General features: G+C 44.1%; 3 protein-coding genes across 6 annotated transcripts in view; 1 reads left to right on the top strand and 2 right to left on the bottom strand.

The window, feature by feature from the left end:
- Positions 1-538: 538 nt before the first annotated feature.
- Positions 539-5429, bottom strand: FKBP3 (FKBP prolyl isomerase 3). The gene is made up of 7 exons (XM_055715168.1): positions 5268-5429; positions 5090-5191; positions 4904-5014; positions 4433-4568; positions 3372-3439; positions 1651-1748; positions 539-781 (listed from the first exon to the last, which is right to left on the bottom strand). The coding sequence occupies exons 1-7, from the start codon at positions 5379-5381 to the stop codon at positions 727-729; spliced, it is 684 nt and encodes a 227-aa protein (XP_055571143.1). The 5' UTR covers positions 5382-5429; the 3' UTR covers positions 539-726.
- A 48-nt stretch (positions 5430-5477) lies between these two features.
- FANCM (FA complementation group M) overlaps positions 5478-27155 on the top strand; it is a 75903-nt gene continuing 54225 nt past the window's right edge. For all 4 annotated transcript variants that reach the window (XR_008733041.1, XM_055715153.1, XM_055715154.1 and 1 more), the window contains exons 1-4: positions 5478-6109; positions 6796-6968; positions 8662-8739; positions 9420-9578. Coding sequence is in view for 3 of the 4 variants with exons in the window: in XM_055715153.1 (XP_055571128.1) it covers positions 5620-6109; positions 6796-6968; positions 8662-8739; positions 9420-9578 (900 nt within the window). In the remaining variant the exon portion in view is untranslated. The remainder of the gene's footprint in view (positions 6110-6795; positions 6969-8661; positions 8740-9419; positions 9579-27155) is intronic.
- Positions 11555-25428, bottom strand: LOC102058438 (heme-binding protein 1-like). The gene is made up of 5 exons (XM_055715167.1): positions 25122-25428; positions 18729-18820; positions 17307-17448; positions 15751-15934; positions 11555-15303 (listed from the first exon to the last, which is right to left on the bottom strand). Exons 1-5 carry the CDS (start codon positions 25345-25347, stop codon positions 15132-15134), a joined length of 816 nt encoding a protein of 271 aa, XP_055571142.1. The 5' UTR covers positions 25348-25428; the 3' UTR covers positions 11555-15131.

The raw sequence follows: 27155 nt of genomic DNA on the forward strand, positions 1-27155 counted from the left end.
TCAAGCCAGCAGTAAGAATGGCAGAGTTGCAGTTCAACACCTGATTTATTGAAACAAACTTCTGTGGCTGCAGCGCAGAGCACCTCGGGGCAGTTGTGGGGGCGTGGTTCCCTTCTACAAGGGGGTGGACATTGTGCCTGACACTTCTATAAAACACCTTTAAAGGAGAAATGGGGCGGATTTTTTTTCCCTAATTCAGCAAAGCTTAGAATATAAATGTAAATTTTCCTTCTCTACCCCTCTGCTAGTATTTTAGGTTAAATAAAATTGTGGGGTGAGTGCTCCTGTAAGACTCAGCAGCTGCACAGAAGATAAAGCTGAAAGGGAAGTACCTGGCTGGAGACTTGAGCTAGGGGTGCAGCACATGCTCTCCAGTATAAAAGAGATCGCTCGATACTGCAAAGGATAATAAAAGCAGCTGGGGCAGTTTCAGGATAGGGCTAGTTCTTTAAGTGTTCGCTGGAGATGTAGACAATTCTTCCCCCCTAGTAAAAGAAAGAACCTTGGAGATGAGCATACACAGAAAAAGTGAAGTCACTTGCATGTATAAACTATGTTTTCTTTAGTGGTGTGTTACTGTACAGCAGTCGGGAGCAGGGAAACAAACTTGGTTTCAGTACAAGGCCACGGTTGTAACTATATCCTGAAGTTACAAGAGCAAAACTGCATTGTCAGAAGCTTTCTTGATCATAAATGGATTCCCAGCAGCAAAGGAAATGCTTAATTTCATTCAATATCCACCAATTCCACTTCAAAGAAAAGTTTTGCATTTGGTGGAATCCTGTTCAAACATGTTAAGGAAGCTTAAAAAACCCCTCCAAGCCAAGACCCCACCCCAGCAGACGAATCGGTGTTAAGTGACTCGCCACCTGCTCTCCCATTCCTCCTGTGGCAGTTTTGTATTTCACTGGCCCATTTTAACATCTTGGATTTAGTGCAAAACCACAGCTGCTGCCTAATGTGAGCTGTCGGGAGGCAGTTGGTACCAGTTCTGTGGATACACCTGCCTCTCATCCTTCCCACTCCTCTGAGGTGAGCAGCTGCATCTGTCTTACCTGAACTGCCTCCATTTCTGGGACACAGTCACTGCTCTCCCTCTGGGAGGAGGATGGGCTGTCCTGCTGCACTACAGAGGGAAGAAGAATGTCTGGACAGTGCTTTAAATTACCATGACATAGGAGTCCAGTGAGAGAGAACAATCCTCCCTCCTGAAGCACAAGTCAAAAAGAAACAGAACTGCCTAAGGTGCTCTGCAGGGTCACCGCTCAATCCCATATTCCGGCTGTATCCCGGAACTGGTTCTCGCCAAGGTTTAACTGCTGTCCCCGCAGTCACCCCTCCTCCCACCACACTGGTGAGCATCCCTGTTGGTGCTGCGAGAATAAGCGCTTGGAAGCAGCCAGAATAAAAATGCAGGCAGAAAGTAGCAAGTTCTCCACCGCAGTACTCCCTGCAGTTCTTTTTTCTTCAAGACAAATGGGCAATTGCATCTATCCGCTAAGTTCACATAATTTTTCTATGCTGTTAATGTTCTAAGCCTGCTGTAAGTAACCAGTGAGCGCTCCCCCCTGCTATACCCCTGCCCATAAAGCACTTTGTTCCCCCCAGCACTTCCAGTTACTGAATGAGCAAGTGGCTGTGGAAGGATACTTGGCATCCGGCTGCCCTTTCTTGCCGTATGCCCACTCGGGTTCAATTTCCAGTTGAGCCTTCTCTCCTTTACTCATTGTCAAGAGAGCTTCATCCCACTAAAAAAAAAACAAACACACACACCCACAAAAAAAACCAAACTGAACTCAAACAAGGAAAGAACACATCAGCCTAACCAGCACCTCAAAAAATGTACATTTCATACGCTGTTCCCATTTGCTCCTGTGATGCTGGTGTAATACCACATCACCCTCCAGCGGGCTTGCCCCCCCCCCCCCCCCCCCCCCCCAGCGGGTGCTGTGATGTAGCTTCAGATCCCTTTTATTTGTGGAAACACTCCCCCTTGGCCAATGTTCCCTGCTCCCACGTTAGCCTGGACTGTGCTTCACAGTGCAGATCGTGCTTTGATGTTGTGATGATACTCAGGAACCAATAAAGTACCGTGCTTGTTTCTAAGTATTCAGTCTCAGAACACATTTCACAGCGGACCACCGCACACACGCTACCAGGAGGTTTCTCTCTCTGCCCCGTGTCTCCCCACCATTCTGCAGTACCAACGGACTAGTGTTTGTTTAAGGCTAATGCCCGAGGGCTAATTTTATTTCAGTGCTTGTCCCTCTTCAAGACCCTCTCGTGTGGCCCAAAGCCAGTATTCGTTTAGCACCGTATCAACATTCCACAAAGAACAGCTGCTGCTCTGTCCTGTAGCTGCTTAAGGAAGCTACCTGGCACCCACACAAGCGCAGCAGCGCTGCGCCAAGAGACTAAAGAAAAACCCAGGCAACTGCTGCTTCTGCAGTACTGGCCACAAGCCCAGGGATGCTTTCCCCATCCCATTCCCAACCCCATCACTGCTGAAGGCCTTTCTCCTGCACAGCAGCAGCATGGTAGATTATGCTGGGTGGGGTTTGTTTTGATTTTTAAAGTCAGGTAAGCGTAAGATCCTTCTTGCATTCCTACTTTGCGCAGCTGGCCACCAATTTCAGCACTGGCTCAGCAGCAGTGAGGTAAGAGTTAAGCACCTCGTTGGCTTTGCACACAAGCTGTATCTCCCAGGCACACCAAGTTCACAGCAGGGTCTGACTTCCAAGACGTAAGCTAACAGATGGGCGTGCAGAATCATTCTTCTACCTAGCGCTCTTAGTCCACCTAGATACTCCCCTGGCACAGCTTCTACCTGTGCTGCTTCAGCACTCGGCAGTCGACACAGCAGAAGAGTTAACAGCATCAAAACTGCAACTTGGTTCAGTGCACAGCAGCACTGGGAATTTGGAGTTTCAGCATCCCGCTCAGAGTTAACAGATGAACCGATCTACACACCAAGAGGCACCAAGGCCAATACAAAAAAGCTGAAGAGAGAAAACAATCTTCTGACAGACTAAAGCACAGAGTGCATACTATGAGCGACGGAGCTCCAGGAACCCGATAACCTTGTCTACTGTGCAAAGCACTAGACAGACAGGCGCAAGAGGCTGCACCTGTCCCAAGGAACACGTAGTTGTTACACTGTTTTCCACACTTAATGAGAGGAATTACACTGCAGATGGATTCACGCATCCATAGAGAATAATTATTACATCCACAGGATGTAAATGCTTTCAACTTGCCTTTTTACTGCCACCAGAATAAAACCAGCAGCTCAAAATTTGCACCCCAGTCATAAATCTGGCGGAACGAAAACTCTTTTCGGATTCTGAGGGAGTAATTAATGGTTTACTTACACCTCTGATTACTTTTCCTACGCCAACTTTGAAACTTAAAGGTTTTGCTGCTTTTTTCTTCTTTGAACCTGAAAGACAGTTTGATGTTCATTTGCTTTAACATGACACCAGCTCATACCACACTTCCATCTACAGTTACTATTATGATCATGCTCTATATAAGTATCTTTTCTTATATTATTTTTAGCCCTCTATCAGATTTTTAGGGGAAAATTTAGTGCTGTACACTGAAAATGTTGTGAAATGTTGCACCAAGAGCTAAAGTGGATCAGCATCTTTCAGACACTGATGCAGTGGACCTCAAAGACTTATTTCTGAATTACTAAAATTGACAGTACAAGTTGTAAACACATTAGCAAAGTGAAAATAGTTAACACAGAATGCACATCATACAACAAGTACAACGACTCACAGACAGTATTCCAGTGACAGCCCTGCTGTTCCTCTCAATGTCAGGCATCACTACTGGAAAAGCATTTCTAGCACTACAGAATTTCATACACCCAAATTCTCTGATTGAGAAACTGTCACAAAAATAGCAGCAGACTTCTCCACAGTGGATGTGGTACCCCAGACTATTTCACATCACTCTCATTCCAGGGCCTCCATGTTTAAGGTTTTATTACAGACGTACACCAAGAGGTGTCCATCTAGAGAAGCTAACTACACTGTTGGTGCTCAACTTCCATAGATAAGGGAAGCTTCCAGAGCGGGAACCATCCTTTCTCCAAAGCAATTTCAGCACAGATTAAATCCCCTCATTTCACATTATCTATGGCCCGGAGAATGCTGAACGTGAGGTCTGGCAAGACGCAGCAGTGTCACTTGACACCAGCCAGTCCTAAAATACTGCATTACCTCACGGAAAATCAGGTTTCCAGAGCAGGCTGCAGGGACACCCTCAGTCAGCTCAACCAGACGATGGCAAAAGCAGTTTGTCAGGACTCCCGCCATGCATACCTTCCAGAAGCAAATGCCTTCCCAAGGCTGCTTAATGAGTCCAGCTAATTTCCCCTACGTGCATTTGCAACAAGATGCCAAATGTATATACATGACCTTACTTGTTTGAATATTGGTATCGAAGACAGTTCCATCCTGTAGCTTTCCCGTATACCAGCAGTGAACGGTGTCTCCTTTCTTCGGAAAGTTGGTTTTATCACCCTTCTTTAAAATTGACTTTGTATACTTTGGTGGCCCCTAAGTTTTTAAAAACAGAGTTATGAGTGCTGCACGAACTAGCCTCAGCCCAGCTACATTTGAGATCCAACAACCACTTAGTTCAAGGCACCAAATGAGCGCGCTAGCGGACAGCACGTTCACGTGTTATTGCAGGGCTGCAATACTTGGGGAAAATGTAGCCGCGTCGCAGCTTTCAGCGCAGGCTGAAGCTTTGGGGGATGCATTAGTGGCGGGCCCTGCGCACGCTACAGACGCCGCGCGAGGTGCGGGCGCGGTACCAGCACCGGCCCACGGCTGTCACAGGCTTCTGAAGACGCGACCGGCCAGCAGCGCGAGGCCGGGGTGCCACCGACCTCCTCCACGGCCTCCTCGGGCTTCGCCGCCGCCTTCCCTTTGGCCTCCTCCGCCTTAGCGGGCTTCGCCTTCTCCGCCGCCTTGTCCGCGCCGTCCGTGCCCTTGAACCGCTGCGGGGAGGAGGAGGGGCGGCCGTCAATGGCGGCCCGATCCCGGCCCCCACCCCGCGACCCCCGGCCCCGCACCTGCGTGTGGAAAAGCTGCGTGTAGGCCGCGATGAGCTGCTCCTTATTCGCCGTCTTCGCCACGTTCTTCACCTGCCCCAGCAGCTTGTACTCCGCCAGGAACTGCAAGACACGCCGGTGAGCGGCGGCGGGACCCCCGCCACCCCCCCCGCCCCGAGCCAGCCCTTCCCGCCCGCACCGCCTGCGCTGCGTGCTCCTGGAGGAACTTGATGATATCCTTCTTGGGCAGCGCCTCGCTCCGCAGCTCCTCAGCCGTCCAGGGCTGTGCCGGAGCCGCCGCCGCCGCCGCCATTTTCCCGCCCGCCGCCGCCTCCCCCTCACGCACCGCCCAGCCTTCCCGTCGGCCCCGCGGGAGCCGCCGCACGGGACGAGGGGTGGGACGGGGATCGGCACCGCCCCAAAGCCGCGGCTCCCGCGGGGCTTTCAAGCGGCGGCGGCGGCGCTAGGACAAAATGGAGGGCGGTGCGGGGCGGCGGGCGGTGCCGCAGGGCGGGCGGGAGCGGCGCGGCGCGGCGGCGCCCTGAGGGGGGATGAGCGGCGGGCGGCAGCGCACTTTGCCTCAGCTCTGGCGGGCGGCGGGCGGGGAGGCGCCGAAGGGGGCGAGGAAGATGGAGGAGGCGGCAGAGGAAGAAGAAGCAGACGACGACCTGCTGTTGGCGGCAGCCGCGGCGGCGGCGGAGGGCCCGAGCCCGGCTGAGGGCTCCTGCGCGGCGGCGGCGGGCCCGGCACAGGGCTTCTGCGCGGCGTTGGGATCCATTTGGATCTACCCCACGAACTACCCGGTGCGCGACTACCAGGTGCGCATGGCCCGCGCCGCCCTGCTGGGCAACACGCTGGTCTGCCTGCCCACCGGGCTGGGCAAAACCTTCGTAGCCGCCGTCGTCATGTACAACTTCTACCGCTGGTTCCCCGGCGGCAAGGTGCTCTTCCTCGCCCCCACCAAGCCGCTGGTGGCTCAGCAGATGGAGGCCTGCGTCCGCGTCATGGGCATCCCGGCCCGGCACATGGCCGAGATGACAGGTAGGGCCGGGAGCCGCCGGCACCGCGGGGCTTGGCTTGGAGGCGAGGACAAGCGAGGTGTAACGCTACAGTGTGCGTGTGGGGGGGGAGGGGGGGAAGGGCGGAAAAAGGCCGTTTTTAGGACAAGAAGGTTTTTAAGGCGTTAACTCCAGCTTCTGTAATCGCTGCAACCCCAGGTCACCACCGTCAGGGTGGCGGCGTTCTGGGCTCCCCGGCCCAGCCGCGGGGCTCACGGCGCTGCTGATCTCTGCACAGAGAGCTCCCTGCCTGTGAAACTTAACACTAAGAATAATGGCTTTTTTTTCTTCTTCTTTCTTTAAATATGCAAACCCTGCGAACTGCAGTTTATTGCTTACTGCAGTAGTAGCCTTAATGACTGAATCCCTAACTTGTTTTTAAGTGTGGGTGCCTAGGCGGTGGCTTGAGCTTTCTGGCCTTATTTTACACGGTTCTGGATTTAGTGTTTTAATGCAAAAAAAAAAAAAAAAATCTTCCTAGCCATTGCATTGACTTTTTTTTTTTTTTTCCTGAAAATGGGACAGGCGTCAAGGTGTGCGCTAGTTTAAAAGGCACTTATTTGCCAAAGCTGGTATGTGCCTGCCAGCCCCGTCGGCCTCCTGCTGTCACTGCCAGGTCAGCTTGTTCTCAGCAGAACCGTTTGCTAATGTTACTTCTTTAATTTCCAGGGGGAACCCAAGCTCTCAGTCGGAGAGAACTGTGGACTACCAAGAGAGTCTTTTTCCTTACGCCTCAAATAATGGTCAATGATCTTTCTCGTGGGACATGTCCTGCCGTAGAGATTAAATGTTTAGTTATTGATGAAGCCCACAAAGCCCTTGGAAACCACGCCTACTGTCAGGTAATGCTGGATTCACCCCACTCTTGTCTCAAGATTACAAAAAACCTCCCCCAGAATCACTCACGGGGTCTTAATAAAGTGTCACTGTCATCACTGCTGGAGGAAGGTTCTCCATTAGGTCCTTAGCTTTGTTTGAAACAGATCAAACAGTCCTCTGTGTCGTCAGTGCCTTGTTTTTAAGTAATACCTGTATTAGAACTTCGTAAGGTGAGGTGAGAGTTTTTCTACTGTATGAATAAAATTGCAATTTTTGTTTCAACTGATGTTTTTGACTGGAGCAATCTAACAAAAAAGAAAGTCACTATGCTGTTTTTCAGACATATTTGTATTTGCAGGTGTACTCCGGTGTGTTTGTGTTATGTTGGAACAGCTCCTCAGTGGGGGGAGGCATTTTTCGGGTTTTTTTTCCCAAGAAAAAATGTATGCTTTTTTGGTAAAGTTCTTTATTTTAGAAATTCTGAATTCATTTTAATTTTTAAAATAGGGGTTTGTATTGGTTAGCAAAGACTTTGTTGCATACTGTGACTTAATCTCATAGTAATAGGTGACCTAATAGAAAGTTAGTTTTATATACTGGAGAAATTAAATATATGTGGAGTTATGTATAGTTGCTTACTAGGCCTCTTTAAAGGAAAGTGGGTGTTCTTTGGTGTTTGTCTGGCTTGGCATGCTGGAAAAGAGACAGTAGCTTGGCAAGTTAAAACAGTGTATGTTGGTTTGCCAGTGTCGCAGTTTTCTTTTATCATTTATCAGAACTATATCCACTTTGTTTTCAAAGGACTTCAGTTTATGCATTACTTTATTTCAAAATTCTGTATAAAAATATTTTCTTAAAATATTTTGCTATTAGCGAATCACCCAGTAACACAGAGCCAAGACTTGCATTCATTAGCTTTTGCGTCAGCTATAGCTGAGAGAAATCTCTTCTGTCACCCCTTGTCCATCCCCAGGGCTGTGAAATTGGCACGCTTTGTTCTCTGGTTTGGCTGTGCCTCTGGGTGATTTTCAGTAGAACTATCAGCACAAATGGAATTCCTCTTTAGTCTCTGTTCGCTTATTCTCTGCGCATTGCAAAGTGGGTCAGAAGTTCACTGACAGCTGGCAGAGTTCAACTCTGGGAGAATGAAGTAGGGAGGCAATTTGGTTGTTGCCTGAATGTTCAGCAGCAGTTGCGCTTGTCCCAGTTTTGGTCTTGGAGAGGGGTTGCGAACATGGGAAGTCTAAGGGATATTCAGCCATTTTCCCAATTGCTAATGCAACATTTTCAAGTAAGACTCGACTGAATGCTGGTTGGCATGGTGGTTATCATCTAATCTCTGTTCAGACTTCATGGGACTAATCATCCATGATTTACTTTTTCTGGGGGGGGGGGGGGGGGGGGGGGATGGTTCTTACTCTTTCCCAGCTTGCTTGAGTTAATGTGCTGTTAATCTTTTCTGTTAAATCCAGTGAAAAATCCTTTCATAATTTACCAAGGTGTTTCTGCTGAGTGGGACTGAGGTAATATACTTAATTGAGATTAAGTGTTCTTGCATAAAATGGTTATAAACTGAACACTTCCTGGTTTCCATTTCAATTTGGATATACTCTTTTTAGAATATTTTGTTAAGCTTTTTCTACTTAGTGGGTATTTTCCTTTGCTTATACAGTTAATCTCCTTTAAGGATATTAATGGAAATTTTCCTGGTTTTAGGTTGTAAGGGAACTAAGCAAACATACAAGTCAATTTCGGATCTTGGCTCTAAGTGCCACACCAGGCAGCGATACAAAGGTGAGTTACAACTACTTGCATAACTGAAATAATTTAAGTTTCAGTAGAAGCTAATGTTTAATGCCAGTTTGAACACTGTGCAGAATATTGAAGTCTGTTAGAATTCCGCATAAAAACTGAATCTCTTTGCAATCCATTAGTTGTTAAGGGTTTGTCTTTTTCATGCTATAGACTATTATTTCCTGATCTTTCTAAAAGGAAGTTAATACCTTCTAGTTTTTGAGAATACAAACCTACTTGAACCAAAAAGAATATACTCCCACTGCAAAATGGGTTTCGTGTTCTGTTCCATGTGGTGTACTTGCGTAAATATAAGTAAGGCTTATGTTTTCAGTCTAAGGTAGATGGACATCAAAATTCAGCTTAAGCTGCTAGCTCCAGGTTACTTCTCACTGGGTATTTCATAGTGCACCTAAAGCCAAAGGGAGAGTCCTGTCGCTCCAGCCCCAGTGCAATAGCATGCTTTTTGTATTAATGAACTTACCATATGGGCTGTTTGTATAATACTTGAGATCTTTAAGTGGAGAGTCTTTCATTTTTCATCTATAGTTAGTAGGTGCCTTTTCCTTACAATTATATTCAAGGCCTGCTAAAGTATGAAAATAGTTACTTTCATGTGATACTGACTTGCACTGTTGGAGTGTTAAGCAAATAGTCTTTTTTTGTGGCTTCTCTAACAGGCTGTGCAGCAAGTTATTTCCAACTTACTCATTGCTCACATCGAGTTATGTACTGAAGATTCTCCAGAAATTCAGCCTTATTCTCATGAGCGACAAGTGGAAAAAATTGTTGTTCCACTTGGTGAAGAATTGGTAGAAATTCAGAATGCTTACATCCGGGTGAGTTGTTCCATTTCTTTGTTGTTAAATGGACAGTGTCACTAAATACATAATCTCCCTTCCTATTTTAACATTTCTATCTAGACTAGCAATATCTTATAGAAGTAACACTTTTCTAGGCAATTAACTTTACCTTTGAGTATAAGGCAAAGAAAAAACCATGGTTTTGACTACAGCAGCTGCAGTTTCATTTTGCCAGGTAACACTGGTGTAATTACTTAAATAGCTCTGGTGGAAAACTTAGTTGAATTAGTTTTCTTATCCTCTTTCAGGAGTCATTGCCAAGCTGACATGAGACCTAAACCAAGGGCTTCTAAATTTGCCTGAATTTAGTAGTATTAGGATGCTGGGAATGGCCATGCTTGTGTTGTCCAGGTTGTTGCCAGCCTTATGAAAATTGTATATTGACTGAAACGTTTTCTCTTAATAGGGAGTATTCTTTAGAGCTTTAAGTGATCTGTAAGTATACTTAGTTCTCCTTGATTTTTCTTTTGGTTGGTTGTTTTTTGGGGTTTGTTCATTGTTGTTGTGGTTTTGGTGTTTTTGTTTTTTTCTCTTGAGAGCTTTTTTCTTTTCCTTTTTACCAGTAGGCAATGTCCAAATACAGGACAGAGTAGCAGGGGCCAGAACTGTTGACACAGACCATTAAGTTGTCATTGACTGGCTCTCTGTGAGGTACCAGTAGACAAATGATATTACATAAGATACTACTGCAAAAAGTTCAAAATGCACGTTCTTTTTTTTTTTTGGTTAGAGACATTAAAAAAAAAATAGTATTAAGTCAGTATCAGACTGTTGGCCTTAGAGAATGTTTTCAGTTAAATGATTTTGGTATAGTTATGTGAAGACCATTGGAAGGCAAACTTGGTCGTTCATTTTCTAGATTGAATTAGAGCAGCTCTTTTCAAACCGGTAACCTGAGAGTGTATTTAAATCAGGAAGTTCCACTGATAAGCTACCAAGAATTTTACAGATAATTTTGCATCACTGCAGGTGCCTCTGAATGTTCGCGTTGAATGCAGGCATTTTATTTGAGGTGTTTCACTTGAGATTTAAGCTGAAATAAGTTTGTAGGTTTGGCTAATCTGGTGTAATTGAGGAATATAGGCAAACACTGGCTAAACTGTCGCTGTGGTTTCAGCGTTTTCTATTTCCTTTCTTTGATCTGGTATTTGCATTTGTATTGCTACTGCCTTACTTAGGAAGTACGACTTGTGAAAACACAGAAGGTATGAAAGGATGGTGCCCCAGCCTTTTCTAGTGCTGGCAGCAAGCCAAGCTTTAGTCTTGAAGATCTCAGCACTTTCAAAAGTGGCTCATATACTTCAGTTGCTGTGGAGGTATTTCTGTAGCTGTGGAGTTTTCAGCAGCACACCTGTGGACCTTTGTCCGTGCCCTGAAATTAAATTACATCGTTTACTGTGCTCCTGCGTTCTGGCCTTTGAGCAGTTTGAGATCAGGGTATGTGAGTGCAGCCACAGAAGCAGCAAGTATATGTTGCATTATCCTTGTCCCTTGCCAAAAGAATCAGGAAGTATGTTCTGTATGGTGTCAGGATTTAAGAGAAAACTCAAATGCTTGTGTCACTCTCTGTGAAGTATTGCTTCTCTACAATTTGATTCTGAAACCAGTCCTACCCTAGCCTGTGCTGCAGTAAGAATTGTGGGAGACTGTGCTGGACACAACAAAAATGGGGTTGCAGATGGCCTCTGCAGTGAGGAGGAGTGAGTTTGCTAGCAGACCTGCTGACTGCAGCACAGAGACTCCAAATGTATGTGTTTATTTCGAAGAGTGCAGGGCTTTTGAAAGTTATTTAAGTTTTTTGATGTCTTAGAGTGACCATCTCAAATTTGGGGCTTAAACAGCTCTTGTAAAATCAGAATAGCAACTTGTGACTTCCGCTGCTCCCATTCAAAGGAAAGATAGCAAAAGGACTCGTGTCTTACAAAAATGAAAGCCAGGTGTACACTGCACAATACAATCATTATCTTTAATTTTGACAAACAGTAACAGTAAACAAGACAACACTTCAGTGAAAATGAAGGACAGTGTGAAACAGCACAATGCAATAACACAACGGGAAAATTATATTTGTGTACATACAATAAGCAAGGCCCTGAGTATCACAATAGCTGGAGTAAACTTCTTAGGCACTAATGCTTGTTTGAAAAATACACAGTATGCAGGACAACATTTATCTGTTAAGGCTACTTAATTTAATCTTCAAAAAATATGGGTGAATTCTGTTTTATTATCTCCTTTGAATAGTGGAAATCTAATAACTTCAAATTTAAAATCCATTAATTAATGGCTTACAAAGTAGAGCCACAGATGGATAATAAAATACCTATTCCGATAACAGGAGATAACCATGCTTGACATAATGTTTTCAAACTGTCTGAAATTATGTATTTGAGTAACAGTGATGTTTCCGTGGCATTCACTGGTGTAACTATTAGGTAAGCTTTATTTGTGTGTTGGTTAAAACCTGCAATTCTTTATGCCCGTGCTTGTGAGGGCCAGTTACGGAGGTTGCTGTGACATTCCATAGCCATAAAGTGTATCTTCAAACTTGAGATTAATGGGTTCTTTCCCAGCAGCAGAAGCTGTCTAACATAAGTCAAAATAAATACTATCTTGGAATTCACAGTTTTACATAAAACAACACTGAACACTTTGCTGCAGTTAGGATATCAGCACATTCAGATAAATTATTTTTATATTTCAGTAACAAGAATGTTTCTATAACATACTGACAAGTAGCTGAGTCACAGAAGTATTTAGGTGAAGATTGCCTATGGAAAGAGACATAAGATATAGCAAATGCTTTTTGCAACAGACATTTAAAATGTAAAGTATGTACAAACCAGTACTTTATGGTGAGAGGATTTAACTACTTTCAACAGCTATGATACCGCTGTGCCAAAGCGTTAATATAATTGGCAAAAGCAATCAAATTGCAAAAACTTCCTCAGTTTGCCATAAAATCTTGTCAAAGGTGAAAACTTTTTATTGTCTCTTGTGAAAATATTTGGGAGGCCAGATGAGGGGAAACCAAAACCTGTTATTTAATGCCTCCCTGGGCCTTCTACTCAACTTTGTTTTTAAAAACATTGTCATTAATTTGTTAGCTTTCACTTTAATACTGGCTGGCATTTCCAGCAGTCTGAGGAAATGTTAAAAATAAATAAAAAGCGAAATAAATAAAAATCAAGAGGGATACGATCCAACATATTGAAAAGGAAGTTGTTGGTTTTGGTGGTTTTTTTTCCCCCCCTCAGGGCCATGATCCTGTATCTCAAACAAACTGAGAAGAATAAGAGACGTGACAGGTACCTTCATAGTCTCCTTCTGTTAAGTAAGAATTCCTTTGATGTGCATTTAAATTAGCACATCAGACAAAGCGGTTCCTACTTGTGGCCACAACTGACACAAGCATTTGTCCTGTCACCTGGCAAACCAGACTTGATAGCTTTCTGGCTGGAGTAAGAAAGGCCCCAAACCCACTGTCTTGTTTTGAGATCCCCCCCACCTCAGTTTAACATCCAGTTAATTTGTGGCAATATGAATGTCTATGAATGCTGGACTAGTGCAGGGTATCTGAACAGCTACAGGTTCAGAAGAAGCGAGGATTGCTGTTTTGGTTTGGGGTTTTCTTTTTCCCTCTTCCCCCCAGACTATCAGTTTGTTTGTATTAAAACTAAGGCTTTTCTCTCTCCCCCCACCCTTCTCCTTGCTGTCTCCCCAGCAGATCTGTGGGCAGCAATCACCAGAGGGCACCTTGGTCATGCTTAAGCCCAGTCAGCCAGGGCCAGCCAGCACTCTCTGATCCTGCTGCTCAACAAGAGGTTTTAGGTTAAGCATAAAGTTGGTTTTGTGCAGCAGAGCGCCTTATGGAACTGGGATGTTTAATGTTCTTGAGACCTATACGTTCATTCAGAAGTACTACAGAAATTGGTTTGGCTTGCCAGCTGACTACTGTAAAGCTAGCAGACACTGGCTCTGGTTGCAGTTCGTATGTTGTAACTGAAGAACACAAAAGCTCTATTTAAAGCCTAAATCCTGTAATCCATAAATAGTGCTGGTGATGCACTTAATGTCTTTGTATATAAAATTTAATTTACTTCTACTAAGATTAAACTCTACCTTTGTATCCGTAAGAAAGAGGAGACATTAAGAAGTGATTTTTGAGAGCAAAACTTTGCTACCCCAATTCTCCAGAGCAGCAGGCACTCTTTAACTGTGGTGAACAGCAAAGTGTGCATGCTGCTCTCAGACCTGATGTGCACAGAGCTGTGTCAGCTTGGCTTTCACTCACAGTGTGCCAGACCACCAGCTGTCTGCTTCAAGAGTTATCATATGGATGAAGGGTAAAAGAAACAAGCTGTAACATAGAAAATTAGATATTAGGAAGGGAAAAATTCTCACAGTGAGGATGGTCAAATACTGGAGTTGGGCCCAGAGGGGTTATGGGCTCCTTATCCCTGGAGATAAGTAAAATCTGGGGGTGTGAGGCCCTAAGCAGCCTGCTCTGCCAGCAGCGCGGGCCCTGCCTTCGGCAGAGGGCTGGGCTGGGTGACTGCCAGAGGTCACTTCTAGCTGAATTTTTTTCTGTGATTCTGTGAAGTATTTGTGTCACTTACAACATTAGTAGTGTGGTACTGCCATAAAAGTGTAAAAGGTACTGAACAAATTAATGACTTCAGCTGCAGTGTTTTAACATTCAGCAAAGCTCTAAGAAGAACATGCTCAGAAATCTGAAGAGTTAGAAATAACCACTTTCTATTAAGGAATGCCAAATATAGTCATGGCATTACTATGTGTGTGTGATTAAGGTAACTTGTAGTTTTTGCTATCAAAACTTTAGTGAGCAGTAAGACTGTTCTGCTTTCTTGGCCTCTTCTCAAAGTTAGAAGTACTTTGGTTGAATGCTTTTTGAGGTAAGCATTAAGAATCTCTGTTCCACAGATGATGATGTTAAAAGCAGTCAGCATTGGCCTACTCTTACTCCTTGGTTTAATCCCAGTGGTCTAAATCTGGTAGTTACCTTCAGAAATTAAGACCTGAACATTCTTTTCCTGAAGCGTAGCCTGCACGTGTGAGGTGGTTTTACTGTGTGTCCCGCTGAAAGCCCCACCAGGGTCCTTGTGTAGCTGGTGCAGCACTAGGTGGCTAGGGTTGGGGGCTCCAGGGTCTCCCCTAGCACTGTCCTAGGCCACCAGCAGTCTAGAGATGCTAGTAAGGGGACGAGGAGAGAGGTCTCTGTCTCCCTTATCTTGTTAAAAAAAAAAAAAAAGATAAGGTGAACTAACTTTTAAAGTGCTAAATATCTCCATTAAAAATTGTGTAAAAACTGTAAAAGTTGACACAGGAAACTGTTTCAGGTGTTACCTCTGATTATTAAATTGGAGCGATTGCCTTGCTAAACTGGCTAAAAGCCACATGTCTAAAATCTTTGAGGGTCTGACATCTAGTCTCATGCAATTCACGTGTAAGATTCTGCCAGTAAATCAGAACTGATTCTTGTGGCTGACGAGCATCGGAAAGGGGAGGCTATGGTCTCTGGAGGAACCAGATCTCGTTGTGTCGATTGGCAGCAGCTGGGTTTGTATATCCTGCAATGATGAATGTATCCTGCAAACATAACTCGGGACTCTCCAGAATTTCTGCCAACAGGTTTATTTCTCTCATTATAGAGTCTTCATTGGTGATTCCTCTGAAGCTCCTGTAACAATCAACTTCATATCAAGTTCTTTTTAATACCCACAGTTTTTCCAGAGCCTAGACATGCCTCCTAAATCATTTAGTCATGTTTCACAAATGATACTGTCTGACTGTGATTGATCTCAAACAGATAACAGGGTTGGGTTTTTTTTTCTTAAATTTTCAGTGATATGTCAGGCGCTTTGTTCCCAGCTACACAGAGTAGTCTGTGCTTTGAGATGCTTGTTACATCTCACACTTACAGATGCATCATTTTACCAAGTAAGCTCGTAACCGTTATTTCCTGAATATACCAGTTTCATGAAGCAGGCAGCTTTTAACCATTCCTGAAAATCAAGTTTTACCATTTATTAGCTTTTAGAACTTGATTCAAGAGACATAACATGCCCAAATTGAAAACTGCATCTTTTTACCTTTTCTACCAGAAAAAAATTTAAATGGTTCTTACCTACTATAAACAATAGTAGAAGGCCATTCTTCAATGCTGATGTCAGAGTCAAAAGGGTGAGGTGGCTCATCCTGCAGCACTTCAGGCAGGTAGTATGCTACTGTCACTGACTGTGTCATCGCCGATTGAGATTCATTTGTATGGACTATGGTCACAATGGGTATTGTTATCCCCAAGTACAGTCCTAAGGAGACATACGTGATTTCTTAAAAAGACAAAAAAAAGTCTACATACTGTGCTCCACTTCTGAACTCATACTGAATAATATAAAGTGAGTACCACAGAGCAGTTTTGTTACTAAAAGGAATTCAGTAGGATGTTTTAGAAAATGGAGTTGTGTATTCTGACTTGGAAGTAGCATTTTCTTATACTTTGTAGTCTGTGTGTATATATATATATATCTCTCCGTAAAACTTACATGTGCAAATGTGTGTGCATGTATGTCTAAAATGCAGTATATGGTGAGCTCTCCTATCTTCATGTAGGGTGAGGAGTTTTAACTTCTGTCTCTTAAGAGGGTTGTGTTTGTCTTGTAAACTGACCTTATGTCGTGATTTAAATATTTGGGAGCAAAGAACGTAGTTGAGGTAAAAGGGCTGCCTTGTGAATTCACTGAGAATTCGCTGTTACCAAAATGTTGCTATGTTCTTGGAACGCTATAGGAAAAGGTTGGCTTTCTTGACTGTGCAGGTAGCAGTGATGACTAGGCGTGGGTTCTGTACACAGTTTGAAAACAAAACCTGCACTGTTCTGGAGCCAAATTTACTTTTAAACGATGTAAAAGTGTTAAAAGAATGAGGAGAGTGGGGAAAATACCTGATTAAGGCAAAGCTTTTGTGATCAATGCTTTTAGTTTCTTGGAAACAAAATTAAGGTTTGACTTGATTACAACCCACGTGCTACTACAGAACAAAACACTGGCCATTGCAAGACTTCTTAGTCAACTGGAGAATGAAAAAATGAGAACTGATGGCTGGAAGTTTGAAACCAGATCAAACTGCATTGGAAACTAGGTGGATGTTTTTTATGCAGGCACAAGGACATTGTGGACTTGCCATTATTTTAAAGTTCTTGACTTAAAACTGGATTATCTTTCTGGAAAACATGCTTCGACCACATAAATTTTTGGTGTCCATTCAGACATGCACAATTTAAGTATCATAAACTAAAATGGAGGCAAAACATTATAGTCTCTTCTGGCCTTACACTCTGAGTAAATCAGTACTGCTGTGAAAACTAAACCACTAAAATTCTGTAGTGAAAGCCTTATTTCTAGCTGACAGCTGTACAAAAATAGCCATTGTTAATACTCAGGCAGTTGTCACAATGGCCCTGGAAACAGGGATGGCTTCCTGCAGATGTTCTCTTCTAGCACATACACAGAGGAAGCAGCACTTTGGTTTAGACTCTGCTGGAAAGGCTGTATTGTGGGAAGATGTCCCTCTAGGCAGGGTGGTGTGTTTGGAAAAAGCTAATAAAAGTATCTCCCCAGTTAGGACATGCTAGTGCATAAATACAGTGTTTTAACTTTAATGTAGAATTGTGGTACCAATTACCTGAGGAATTCTGCTCACAAATGTACCTCATAAGCTTCATGAATCCAAGGCATATGCTCTGTTCATACTGCTTTTCTTTCATTTTTATACAAGCCCACTTGGCTTTTCCATATTGACGTTTTTCATAAAGCAGATCTCCAAGCTGCAAGCACAGTAAGATAACAATTTTGTATTTTAAGTTAATCATCTAGAAAACCCAACCAAACAAGTAAAAGTCAAACAGTATTTCATTGCTTTACTTACGGCATCAAGAAATCAACTTCTCCAGGTGTGTGACCAGGAGAATGGCAAGCATAAGGAATGTTTTTAAGTCTGTGCCAGCTGTACCTTAAATGCATACTATTTAATACTTACATGCGTTTAATTTCAAGGTCTAGGCTGGCATATAATTAGATAACCAAAACCAATGCAGTGTGTGCATCTTCCTTGAATGGAAGAATAACTATTTTCAACTGTTTCAGCTGTTGGTGAAATGATCTTGAATGTGAATTGCAGTTCTCATATAAGTCAAGAAGGGGTATGCTGCTGATCTTGGACCAAAACTTATTTCAACATTCTTTAAAATAAGAACCTGTCATCTTCTGGACTTGCAGTATTAAACATTTAGTTGCAATTAACACTGAATAACCTTATTTTTTTATCTGCAGTTATTACAGTAGTACTAAGAAATTGCTTTCAAGCATTTATTTACAACATAAATAGCCAGGAGTCCCAAACTGTATAGTGAAATATACTCACGTGAAATATAATCAAATTGTGATATTTATATGTTTGAATTGTATAGCTTTGCTTAAAAGAAATGTGACAAGAAATCTTCATGTGTGGTTGGTAAAGATTTTCTTGATTCGTCATATATTGAAAGTTAGACACTTGTTTGCACATTTCCTGAGCTACAAACAATTTCCTGGGCATTAATTTTAAATTTTGATTAGAGGGTAAGATGGTTTTGATAAGATGGGTTTGGAAATTGCTGCTTTGTTTGATAATGATCCATGATACAAAAGTACATGTTTGGCTTTAAGTTCAGATATTAATCTCATTCAAGTACTCTTTGCTAAGGTTTGATTAACATGATCATGTAAAGAAGCAAATGCATTGATTTAAATGAAAATAGGTATTTTCTTTCAAATGTCAAAATACAAGGGGTTTTTGTTAAATTAATTATAAAATGTCATAAATGTGTAATTTGGTCATCTGCTGACTTTCCTGATAGTTAGTTTCTGCTTTCCAAAAGGGAAAAAATTTCATATGTAAAAATGGTGAGTTGTTAAAAATGAGTAGTTACCCCATTGTAATGCTTTGTGCTTCTGACGTTAAAAATCCTAGATGGTTAAAATAATTTTCTAAAGAAACATATTTTTGGAAGCTAGGTATTAATGTTGAAAACATTGTTAAAACTTCAACTGGGAAGGGAAACAGTACCTTTTCTTTGCGGTGGATCAGAGTAAATGGGATGGTCTGTCTCTCCTGGGGGTTGTTGTTTCTAGTCAGCTGCTGAATTGGCTCTGCCATGTCTGCAACAACAAACCACACTTCCAGTTTTAGACATGAGGCTGTAGAAATAAAGATTAAATGTGTTTCATTCTGTCCCTTAGTTAAACTTCAGGGAACATTGTAACAAGTTTAGGTTGTCCTTTGATACTAACGGAAAAGGTTAACTGACTTCTGTCTCGGTACTGCTAGAAACAGCTTTCACTCCTGCTCTGCATATATGACAAATATACACCTGCCTATGGGAAGCCTTTGGCGATGCTGGGCGTTCTGGCCCTGTACAGATGATGTTGCCAATTCTAGCAACTCTTTCATGGTGGATTGATGTGTATCCGCATGAAGAAGTAAATTGAGTTGCCTGCTCTTGATCACAGGTCCCAGGAAATACTACTGTGCAAACTCAGTCTTTCCAAAAGATGTCTTACGTCTAATATTTCACTGTATGTTTGAAATTACGCACTTTTCAGTGCTACCTATTAGTTGGGATATACATTGAGTGTGAGGCCTGTGTTTTTGCTCAGAAGCCACAGTGCTGGAGCCGTTGGTGCAGCCCAGGCTGGCTGTTAGCCGAGTGTCCTGGCTAGCCTGGCCATTCCTGCTGCCCAGGTACCACACTGCTTTTCTCTGGGATGCACTGCCAGCTGCAGTCTCTGCAAGTGATAAAACAGAAACTGATGGAGTATGCATTCCAGCTGTGGGGATCCAGCTTCAGTGATGAAAAGTGGAGTTTTGCATTTTAAGTGAATTGCATTTTATATATATATATGTATGTGTGTGTATATAATTTTCTTTTTAATGCAGGCCCTTCTAGTAAGACCTTGAAGGAGGGGAGGACTGCAAAATAAAATGCAAACAAATGTTTTCATTAAGAAGTAGAGAACATGAACTTTTGTTTGTAGTTTCAGAAGGAGACCGCACAGAACAGGACACATGCTATATCAGCAAGACTGCAGTCAGCCAGTCAAGGGAGGTGACTGTTCTGTTTGGTTCTCTTGAAGCTGCATTTCACATGCTGTGCCTGGTTTGGGGCTTCATGGTACAGAAATTGCATTGATGAACTCGAGATACAGCTGGTTAGGGCAGGATGAAGTGCAGAAGGGTCTGGGAGAACTGGATGTGCTCAGGCTAGAGGACAGACAATGAAGGTGAGGTGTGGAGTGGGGACTGAAGGGCAGAAATTATAGATGAGGGAGGAGAAAAGTGTCCTGTTAAGTGAAAGAAATATAAGATGAGGAAACTTAACTCCTCAATGTATACTTCACTAAAGAACTACTTCTTAACAAGACACATGATTGTTTAACAAAGAAATTGGAACATAGATTTGTGCTAACACAGTTGCTTTTTGTTTCGCAGTAGTTTTATATGTATGTGCTGTCTGATCAGCCAAGTACATTAGATGAAAGGTTTTATTTCAGTTTGGAAGGGGCAGAAGACTGTTGACTTAAAGCAAATACTAACATTCTAGCAAAACTATAACATAATATATATTATGGTAGGAATACAGCAAAGCAAGTTTCAGTGTTCTGGCTGTCAGGATCCGATACATCTGGCGGAAAGAAATAGTGGTTCAATGTTCTCAAATAGCCATAGTCCACATAAAGCATTAGTAAAGATGAAATGGAACATACCAACTTCATTTAACTAACAGGGATGGTGTATGTTTGGCATGCTTTTTATGTTTGCTGTTGCCTGTTGTCTTGCCCTTTGGAACAAGAAGGACTCAGAGTGCAGTCTAACATGTCATCATTTCTGGTCTGAGTTTGCACACTGTGGTGGCAGATCATTATGTGAAGGAGAGTGTTAATAGTTGATAATTGCTGAAGTACTCTTAAGCACCTGCATGCTCACCAATACTGAGATGGAACTGAAATGTGCGGTGACTTCTTTAATGATTCTCGTGATTTGTAAGGAATGAAATAGCAAAGCTATCCTATTGTTTCTAGATGTAGTGACACTAGTAGTCATCCAGTCTGTAGTAATCATTATACTCCTAGCCAAACTCAAATGGATAGAAGGAGCAAAAATATATTGCACTTGCATATATAATACTAGCGTATTCTAGTACTTCTCCTACAGTTTTGTCATTTAAATGTGGTTGGATTAGGTGTGTTTGCAACTGTTGTTGTCTTGACATCAATTCTAGCTGCAGTTTATAAATAAATTCTGCTTAGGTGTTGTTCCCTAACAGACAGGCTTGGAAACTCTATATACAAGTTTAATCTTAAGAATGGAAAGACTCATTTCCAAAAGAGTATTTCCTTGTCTTTCAAAGTTCAAGTAACAGACATTTGTGTACTTAGATACAGATTAGAAACTTAACTTTTATGTACAGTGTTTGAAAGTCTGGTTGTGAATTTCTGCCATACTCTACCTCACGGTACATACCAGATGTGCATGAAAAGGACTAAAGTTTCAACTGAAGTAAAAGCCCTTCTCTTGGGTGTTTTAAGTGCCTCAGTATCTTAAGTAGAAAAGTCAGGATGATGCGGCAGGAGAGTATAATCCATGTTTCAGAGAAGAGGAGAATTAAGATGCAGGAGAATTAACGTGGCCTTGGTCACTTTAGTAAATCTGTAGCTGAGCTGGGAATCAAACCTACATCTCCTGGCATTCCATCCAGTGTAGGAGTTTTAGGTTTAAGACTATTTGGAGTAGTAAAGATCCCTTTTAATGAAGGGGGAAAGGCTACACTTCAGTTAATTTTTAACATTTTTTTTTTTAAAACGTCATTGGAAAACATTTAAAATTAAGTAATAACTGATATGTAAAATTGATCTCTTTGGAGGCTGAGAGAAAAATAATTGTAGATTAGACTTCAGCACTGAATTTTCCAGAGTATTCAATAATTAAGAAATGTTTTAGGACTCTAGAAAAGTTAACTCTATTTTTAGATCCCTTTATTGATAGGATCTTGATTGCAGGGCTTTTAAAAGTTTTTCTTCCCGCCCCCCCCCCCCCCCCCCCCCCCCCATTATTGCACAGGATAGGGATTGCAACTAATTAAAGTCCTTTCAGGAGTTTTATTCTTCTGTTTGTGAATCCCGTGCCTGTCAGGCAGGACAGTATAACATTTGGATTATAAGTATTTTAATCTGCACAATACTTAAGACTATACTGCCAAAAGCAAGTGAGTTGCTCCATTTACACATCCAAGCTTGCAAACTTGAATAGTGGTGTGACAAAACAAGGCACGATGAGCTGTAGCAGTGCAGCTAGGTAAAGGCTTGGCTCAATTATATTTCAAAATTGTGATTACAGTTGCTACTATAGGTAGGTATTGTGAAAGTGGCATATCTTTACTAAGGGATTTATATAGATAGGACACACTTGACAAGACTTGTTCATAGCAGCAAGATTGAACAGTATTTAAATTGTTGCATTTCTTAATTTGTGTCTGACTGGACCTGTTGGGAGTATCACTGAAGCAGGATATACTTGTCAGCTGCACCCTTAAATAATGTACATGCACATGAAACTTTGTCGTTCTGGAGTAGAGGAGACAGCCTTTGTAATGATGGGAACCAAAATCTTGATTCTGGAGAGAACTAGTAGACATGCCCCTTGGAGAGAACAATCCAGAAACAGCTGTGGGAGGTGCCTATGAGCACTGTTGGGGACGCAGGCTCAGGGCTGGGCTTCAGCATGGGGCTGCACACCAGGGTGACCTCCAGCAGCAGAGGCTTTAGTCTGTTCCCCCATACTTCCTTCAGCAGACAGGGGTTCTGGCTGGTACAGAGGCTGCTGGGCTGCCCCTTACATGAGGTAACCTCAGCAAGGGGGGTATGTTGGAATTGTTGGAAAACCACCTGCCATTCAGAGCTGAAGTTTGATCTGGAGCCTGGGTACTTGACCTCAGAGCACACCGGTTTGTATGCTGAGTGTCGTTAGACAGCTTTACACTTCAGCAAGCAGATGTTTCTGATGGGTAGCAGCTTTCCTGAGCTTGCTTGTTAATGGATGTTCATAAATTGAAACTAGAATTGAGAAATTTAAAAGTAACAGCTCTAGCATGTTTTCTGCTTCTACTGGGAGTAGGTAAAATACAGTTTTCAAGCCAAGAAAGTTAGATTGTACCTTTCTGCGCCTTTAATTTTCTCTTACCTTTTGGTTGTAGGTATGGCATAGGCCAGTCAGTCAGTCTACGGAATTAAGATCTTGCTAACAGTGATAAAGTGCAGTGCCAGCCATATAAGTATCCGTTGTTCTTATCTTGCAAAATATCTTGGATTATCTTTTTTTTAAGAATGCTTGCAGTGTTCCTGTTATCTTTAGAAGGTGCTAACATAAGCTATGAAGCAAGTAATAATTTAGAAAGCTGGACTGTCACCATAGAACAAAACAAGTGTCAAAGCCTGAGAGGGATGGTGATGTTCTTATTTTGCAGACTTTACCATTAGACTACAAGAAACCGTGTTCTGTTGTTAGAGTCTTGAGTGCTCTGTTGGCACAGTCACCACGCTGGCAGTCAATAGTCAGCCAAGTAAAGCTCTTGTATTTTCTTGTATTGTGGTGTCAGTGACTCCAGCTGCTTGGATGGGGCACACCAGTCAGGAGAGATGCTCTGCTCCCTCTTGATGGGGGGGATTTCTCTCCCCAGAAAGTCATCTCTGTGGCCCCTCTGTATTCCCTGAGGCTCAAGTACATTTTAGCTGACTGGGTACTAAAGGTGGGTATAAAACAGTTAACTTAAACTTTGAATGGACCATGTAAACTACTCAAACAGCCTAAGAGAGTTTGCCATAGTTGAGATGTAGTCTGCTCCTGTCAGATAGCCCTGGGCAGATTTTTGTAACACTTGTTTAGCATTACAGAGTAAACCTTTTATAATACAGTAACTAAAATCTGGTAAAATGCTACTTTTGAACATATTTCCTAGACTTCATATCCTGCCTAATAAGTCCTAGACATTTCAGTGCTTCGTTTCACTATGTTGTCAGAATATATAATTTTGTGGGAAGGAATCTTGTTTTCTGCTGCACAAAGCTACTCTTAAGGAGCAACTTGGCAGCCATCTGTTCACCCCTCACTCATGTACAGGTAAATAGGGAGCCCCTCTCCTCTCCCCCTCCCTCTGTGCTCCTGCAGAACCTGAACCTGCCAGATCCGATGCACGGGTTACAGATCCACAGCTGCTGGAGCTTGTGAGGCTACTGGGTGGCACAGCCGGTGCAGAGCACGCAGAGACCCCTCCTGCAGGGCACTGGGAACAAGGCAAGCCATGGAACTCTGCTCAGACTGACCTTGCTCTTTTAGCACCTGACAGGACATTAGTTTTAATTGTTAAAACGTTAGAAATATGAGACTTCCAGGCATGACTTGAAAAGGAGGTTGTACCCTGACTGCAGTGTTGGAATATAGAAAAAGTTTAAGTAAATAATTTCACTTTGGTAGCATCTAGTGCAGTCTGTTGTTCAGGGATTTGCTGCTTCCCACCCTCTTTAGGGGTGGATTTATCAGAAGAGCAGAGATGCTAAAGATCCTTTTCTGCTTCTGTCTGCAGGACAGAGCAGATGAGTTAAACTTTCTGAATGAGCCAAGTTTGCAGTTACTCTTTCCTGCTTGTTAGGAGTTACCTGACTTGTTATAGCCTTTCAGAAAGTTGAAAATAATTTTTTAATAAGGTAAACCTGGGAGGTTTACTGTCAAAAAGCAAAGTCCATCCTTTTACTTGTTTAATTCTGTGCTGTCTTTCATTTCAAGCATCTTTCCTTAAAGAGCTGCATCGGTACCAGGGAGATGTTCTTACGAGCGCTTTTGCAGGTAGTCAATTTAATATTTAATTAGGACTGAAAACTCACGTCAGTCCTTTTAGTCTAAGTGGGTCAATCCACTACTACTACAACCGCTTCTCTAAGCTAGAGAAATCCTTCGGCTGGCCCTGCGCAAAGCTCCTGCCGGGCTCTGTGCACCGACGCGTGCGGAGCTGGGACGGGCACTCCCGCGGTGCCCGGGGCTGCCCCGCCGCCCCGCTCCTGCCCCTGCCCCGGGCCAGCCTGGCCCTGCGGCCGGGGGCGCGGGGAGCCGTGCCTCGCCCCCTCTCCTGGGCAGGCAGCGGGGTGCCGGCCCCGAGGGCGGGCTCCGCCGGGGCTCAGGGGGAGGTCTGGGGTGTCGGGGCCGATTGCCGTGGCCCCGCCGGCGGGGAGGGGGGCCCGGGAACCTGTCACCGGCGTGGGGGCAGCGGCTGGAGCTGCCGGCCGACGGTGAGCAATACCGGCGCCGGGGGCGAGCTCGCGTGCCGCCTCCCGGACGCCCCTGGCCCGGCGGCCGCCGTGGGCGTAAGCGGCTTGGCCCGGCCCCAGCGCTGCCCGGCGGCGCGGCTCTTACCCCGGGGCACGTCCACCTGGTGCCCTCGGCCCACGCTCTGCCAGTAGCTCAGCAGCCGCTCCTGCTCCTCGTCCTCCATGCGCTCGGCCTCCTCCTCCAGGCTGCTGCCGTTGCTGTGGTACGCCGAGTCGGGGCTCTCCTCCGCCATCCCGTCCAGGTCCTCCAGGGTGATCATGGCCGGGGCGCCCGGCTCCGCGCCGCCCATGCGGCACCCGCCCGTCTCCATTGCGCCCAGCCGGGGAGCGCTGCCCGCGCCGCCTTATGAAGGGCTCGCCCTGCCCGGGGATTTGAGGGCGGGGGGGCGGGAGCGGGGTGTGCCTGCCCTCCCGCGGGCTGCGCCCCCCGGGGCAGGGCTGCGGGGCAGGGCGCTGCCGGCAGTCCTGGTGCTCTGTGGCTTCACCCGGTGCTGCAGGCAGGATCCGAGCAGCACAGATGGGAAAGAAGCTGGTGTTTCGTATGTGTTTTCGCATTAACTCGTGCTCTCTTTCCTAGCCGTTCTCTTCATCGCCTTTTTCCCCCGCTGCTCTGCACGTCCTGTTAGTCCTCCTTCATTGTGATTTTCTTCTCCTATTTTCATACCATGCCAAAAAGAGAGATCTTTCGTTTTACTCGGGAGTGGAGTGTCTGTGAAGTCATTCCAAACTGGCTCCGGTTTGGAGTGCAAGAGCCATGGGTCATCTGGTTGTTGGAAGTCCAGCAGTGGAAGGTGACAGCTGCGTAATTTTGCCATTGCTGAGGCGAGCCTTTGTGAGAGAGGCGGGTGAACAGACCTCTTACGGGGATGGAAGTGATAATTCCAACAGGACCTGAATTTGAATCAGGAGTCTGTGTGGGTTCTATTTGTAGTTGTCTTTCATTCCAACTTTAACGTGAAGTAAGTGTTGTGGTCCTTCTTGCGCAGGCAGGAAAGGGGAACCTCTGGGCTTTTAGAATTTTAGAATAATAGGAAAACAGTCACCTCCCATACACTGTTGAGATGCTTGCACATCTCAAGGACAGCCAAAGGTTAGGGATGGAAGTGTTGACTCTGTGATGTGATGCTTAATCTCCCCCCTCCACCCCCACCCCCCTTTTTTTTTTTGTTTTTTTAATCAGTATCTTTCTCCCAGGCTCAGCTTTGGTTACTTAACCCCAGGAGGTGATCTTGGTGTGACAGTGAAGTATTAATTGCCTTAGAAGCCAGAGACGTGCAAGTCCTGACTGTGTACTTCTGACACTACAGACTGAAATCCTGCTGTTCCTATAAAATGTTTCTTCTATCGGCTAAAGCTGACCAGCCAGGGACTGGTTTCTTTGAGAATTTGAAAATGGAGGAACAACTGCCGGTGGGAACATCCTGAGAGAACGGTTCTTTCCTAGTGAATTTGGCATGTGGGTTTTTCTGCAGAGAAGTGGGATGCACTGGTGGTAGTAAGTGAAGCAGGTGGTTCTGCCGTGAGGATGTTTGGCCTCTTGGTTGTGGGCAGCGTGTCAGAATCACAGACTCCTCTCTGATCTGAAATTCACTGAGAAGGCAAATCCTTGACACATGTTGGGGATGATACTTGCTTAAGTGTTTGGTTGTCTGATTATTTGATTTCATGGTCAGCTACCTAGTGTGCAGAATCACAGGATTCATTGAAAGCATGCCAAAGTAGACTATTTTCTGGCAGTTATCAGATTTTCCTCACAAATGTAGTGGTGAACTTCCTCTGCGGGGCAGCTACGTGGCTGTGGGTAGGAAGGTAGCTTGAAGTAAGGCACAATGTGAATTGATCCCTGTCACAGGTAGTTTCTACTTATACTTCAGTGCAGTGCTATCACTGACTTCAGTTTTGTGGGTAAGGAATTTTCCACATGATTTTGGAAGCTGGATTATTACTACCAAGTGAGGGCATCCTGACTTTTGGAGATTTCTTCCAGGAAGCCATTACTCTTGAAGAGCTGACTTTTTGAGGCAATGTGTAGAGACCCTTCCTCTGCCTATCCTGCATAAATAGTTCTGGCACTTTCTTGCAGAAAACAGTCCCAACTCTTTTGTTCAGGCATTTATTA

Source organism: Falco cherrug, chromosome 7 (assembly GCF_023634085.1).
Source record: "Falco cherrug isolate bFalChe1 chromosome 7, bFalChe1.pri, whole genome shotgun sequence".
NCBI classification, from domain to species: Eukaryota; Metazoa; Chordata; class Aves; order Falconiformes; family Falconidae; genus Falco; species Falco cherrug.

Excerpts from the sequence above, each read along its gene's own strand:
- FKBP3 (XM_055715168.1), bottom strand. The coding sequence starts at position 5,381 with ATGGCGGCGGCGGCGGCGGCTCCGGCACAGCCCTGGACGGCTGAGGAG. Across the intron at positions 5,192-5,267 it reads AGGAGCACGCAGCGCAGGCG|TTCCTGGCGGAGTACAAGCT; the intron begins GTGCGGGCGGGA and ends CGTGTCTTGCAG. Across the intron at positions 1,749-3,371 it reads TAGGAAAAGTAATCAGAGGT|TGGGATGAAGCTCTCTTGAC; the intron begins GTAAGTAAACCA and ends TTTTTTTTTTAG.
- LOC102058438 (XM_055715167.1), bottom strand. The coding sequence starts at position 25,347 with ATGGAGACGGGCGGGTGCCGCATGGGCGGCGCGGAGCCGGGCGCCCCG. Across the intron at positions 18,821-25,121 it reads CCAGGTGGACGTGCCCCGGG|ACATGGCAGAGCCAATTCAG; the intron begins GTAAGAGCCGCG and ends TTGTTGTTGCAG. Across the intron at positions 15,935-17,306 it reads TTGTGAGCAGAATTCCTCAG|GACTGTACTTGGGGATAACA; the intron begins GTAATTGGTACC and ends ATGTCTCCTTAG.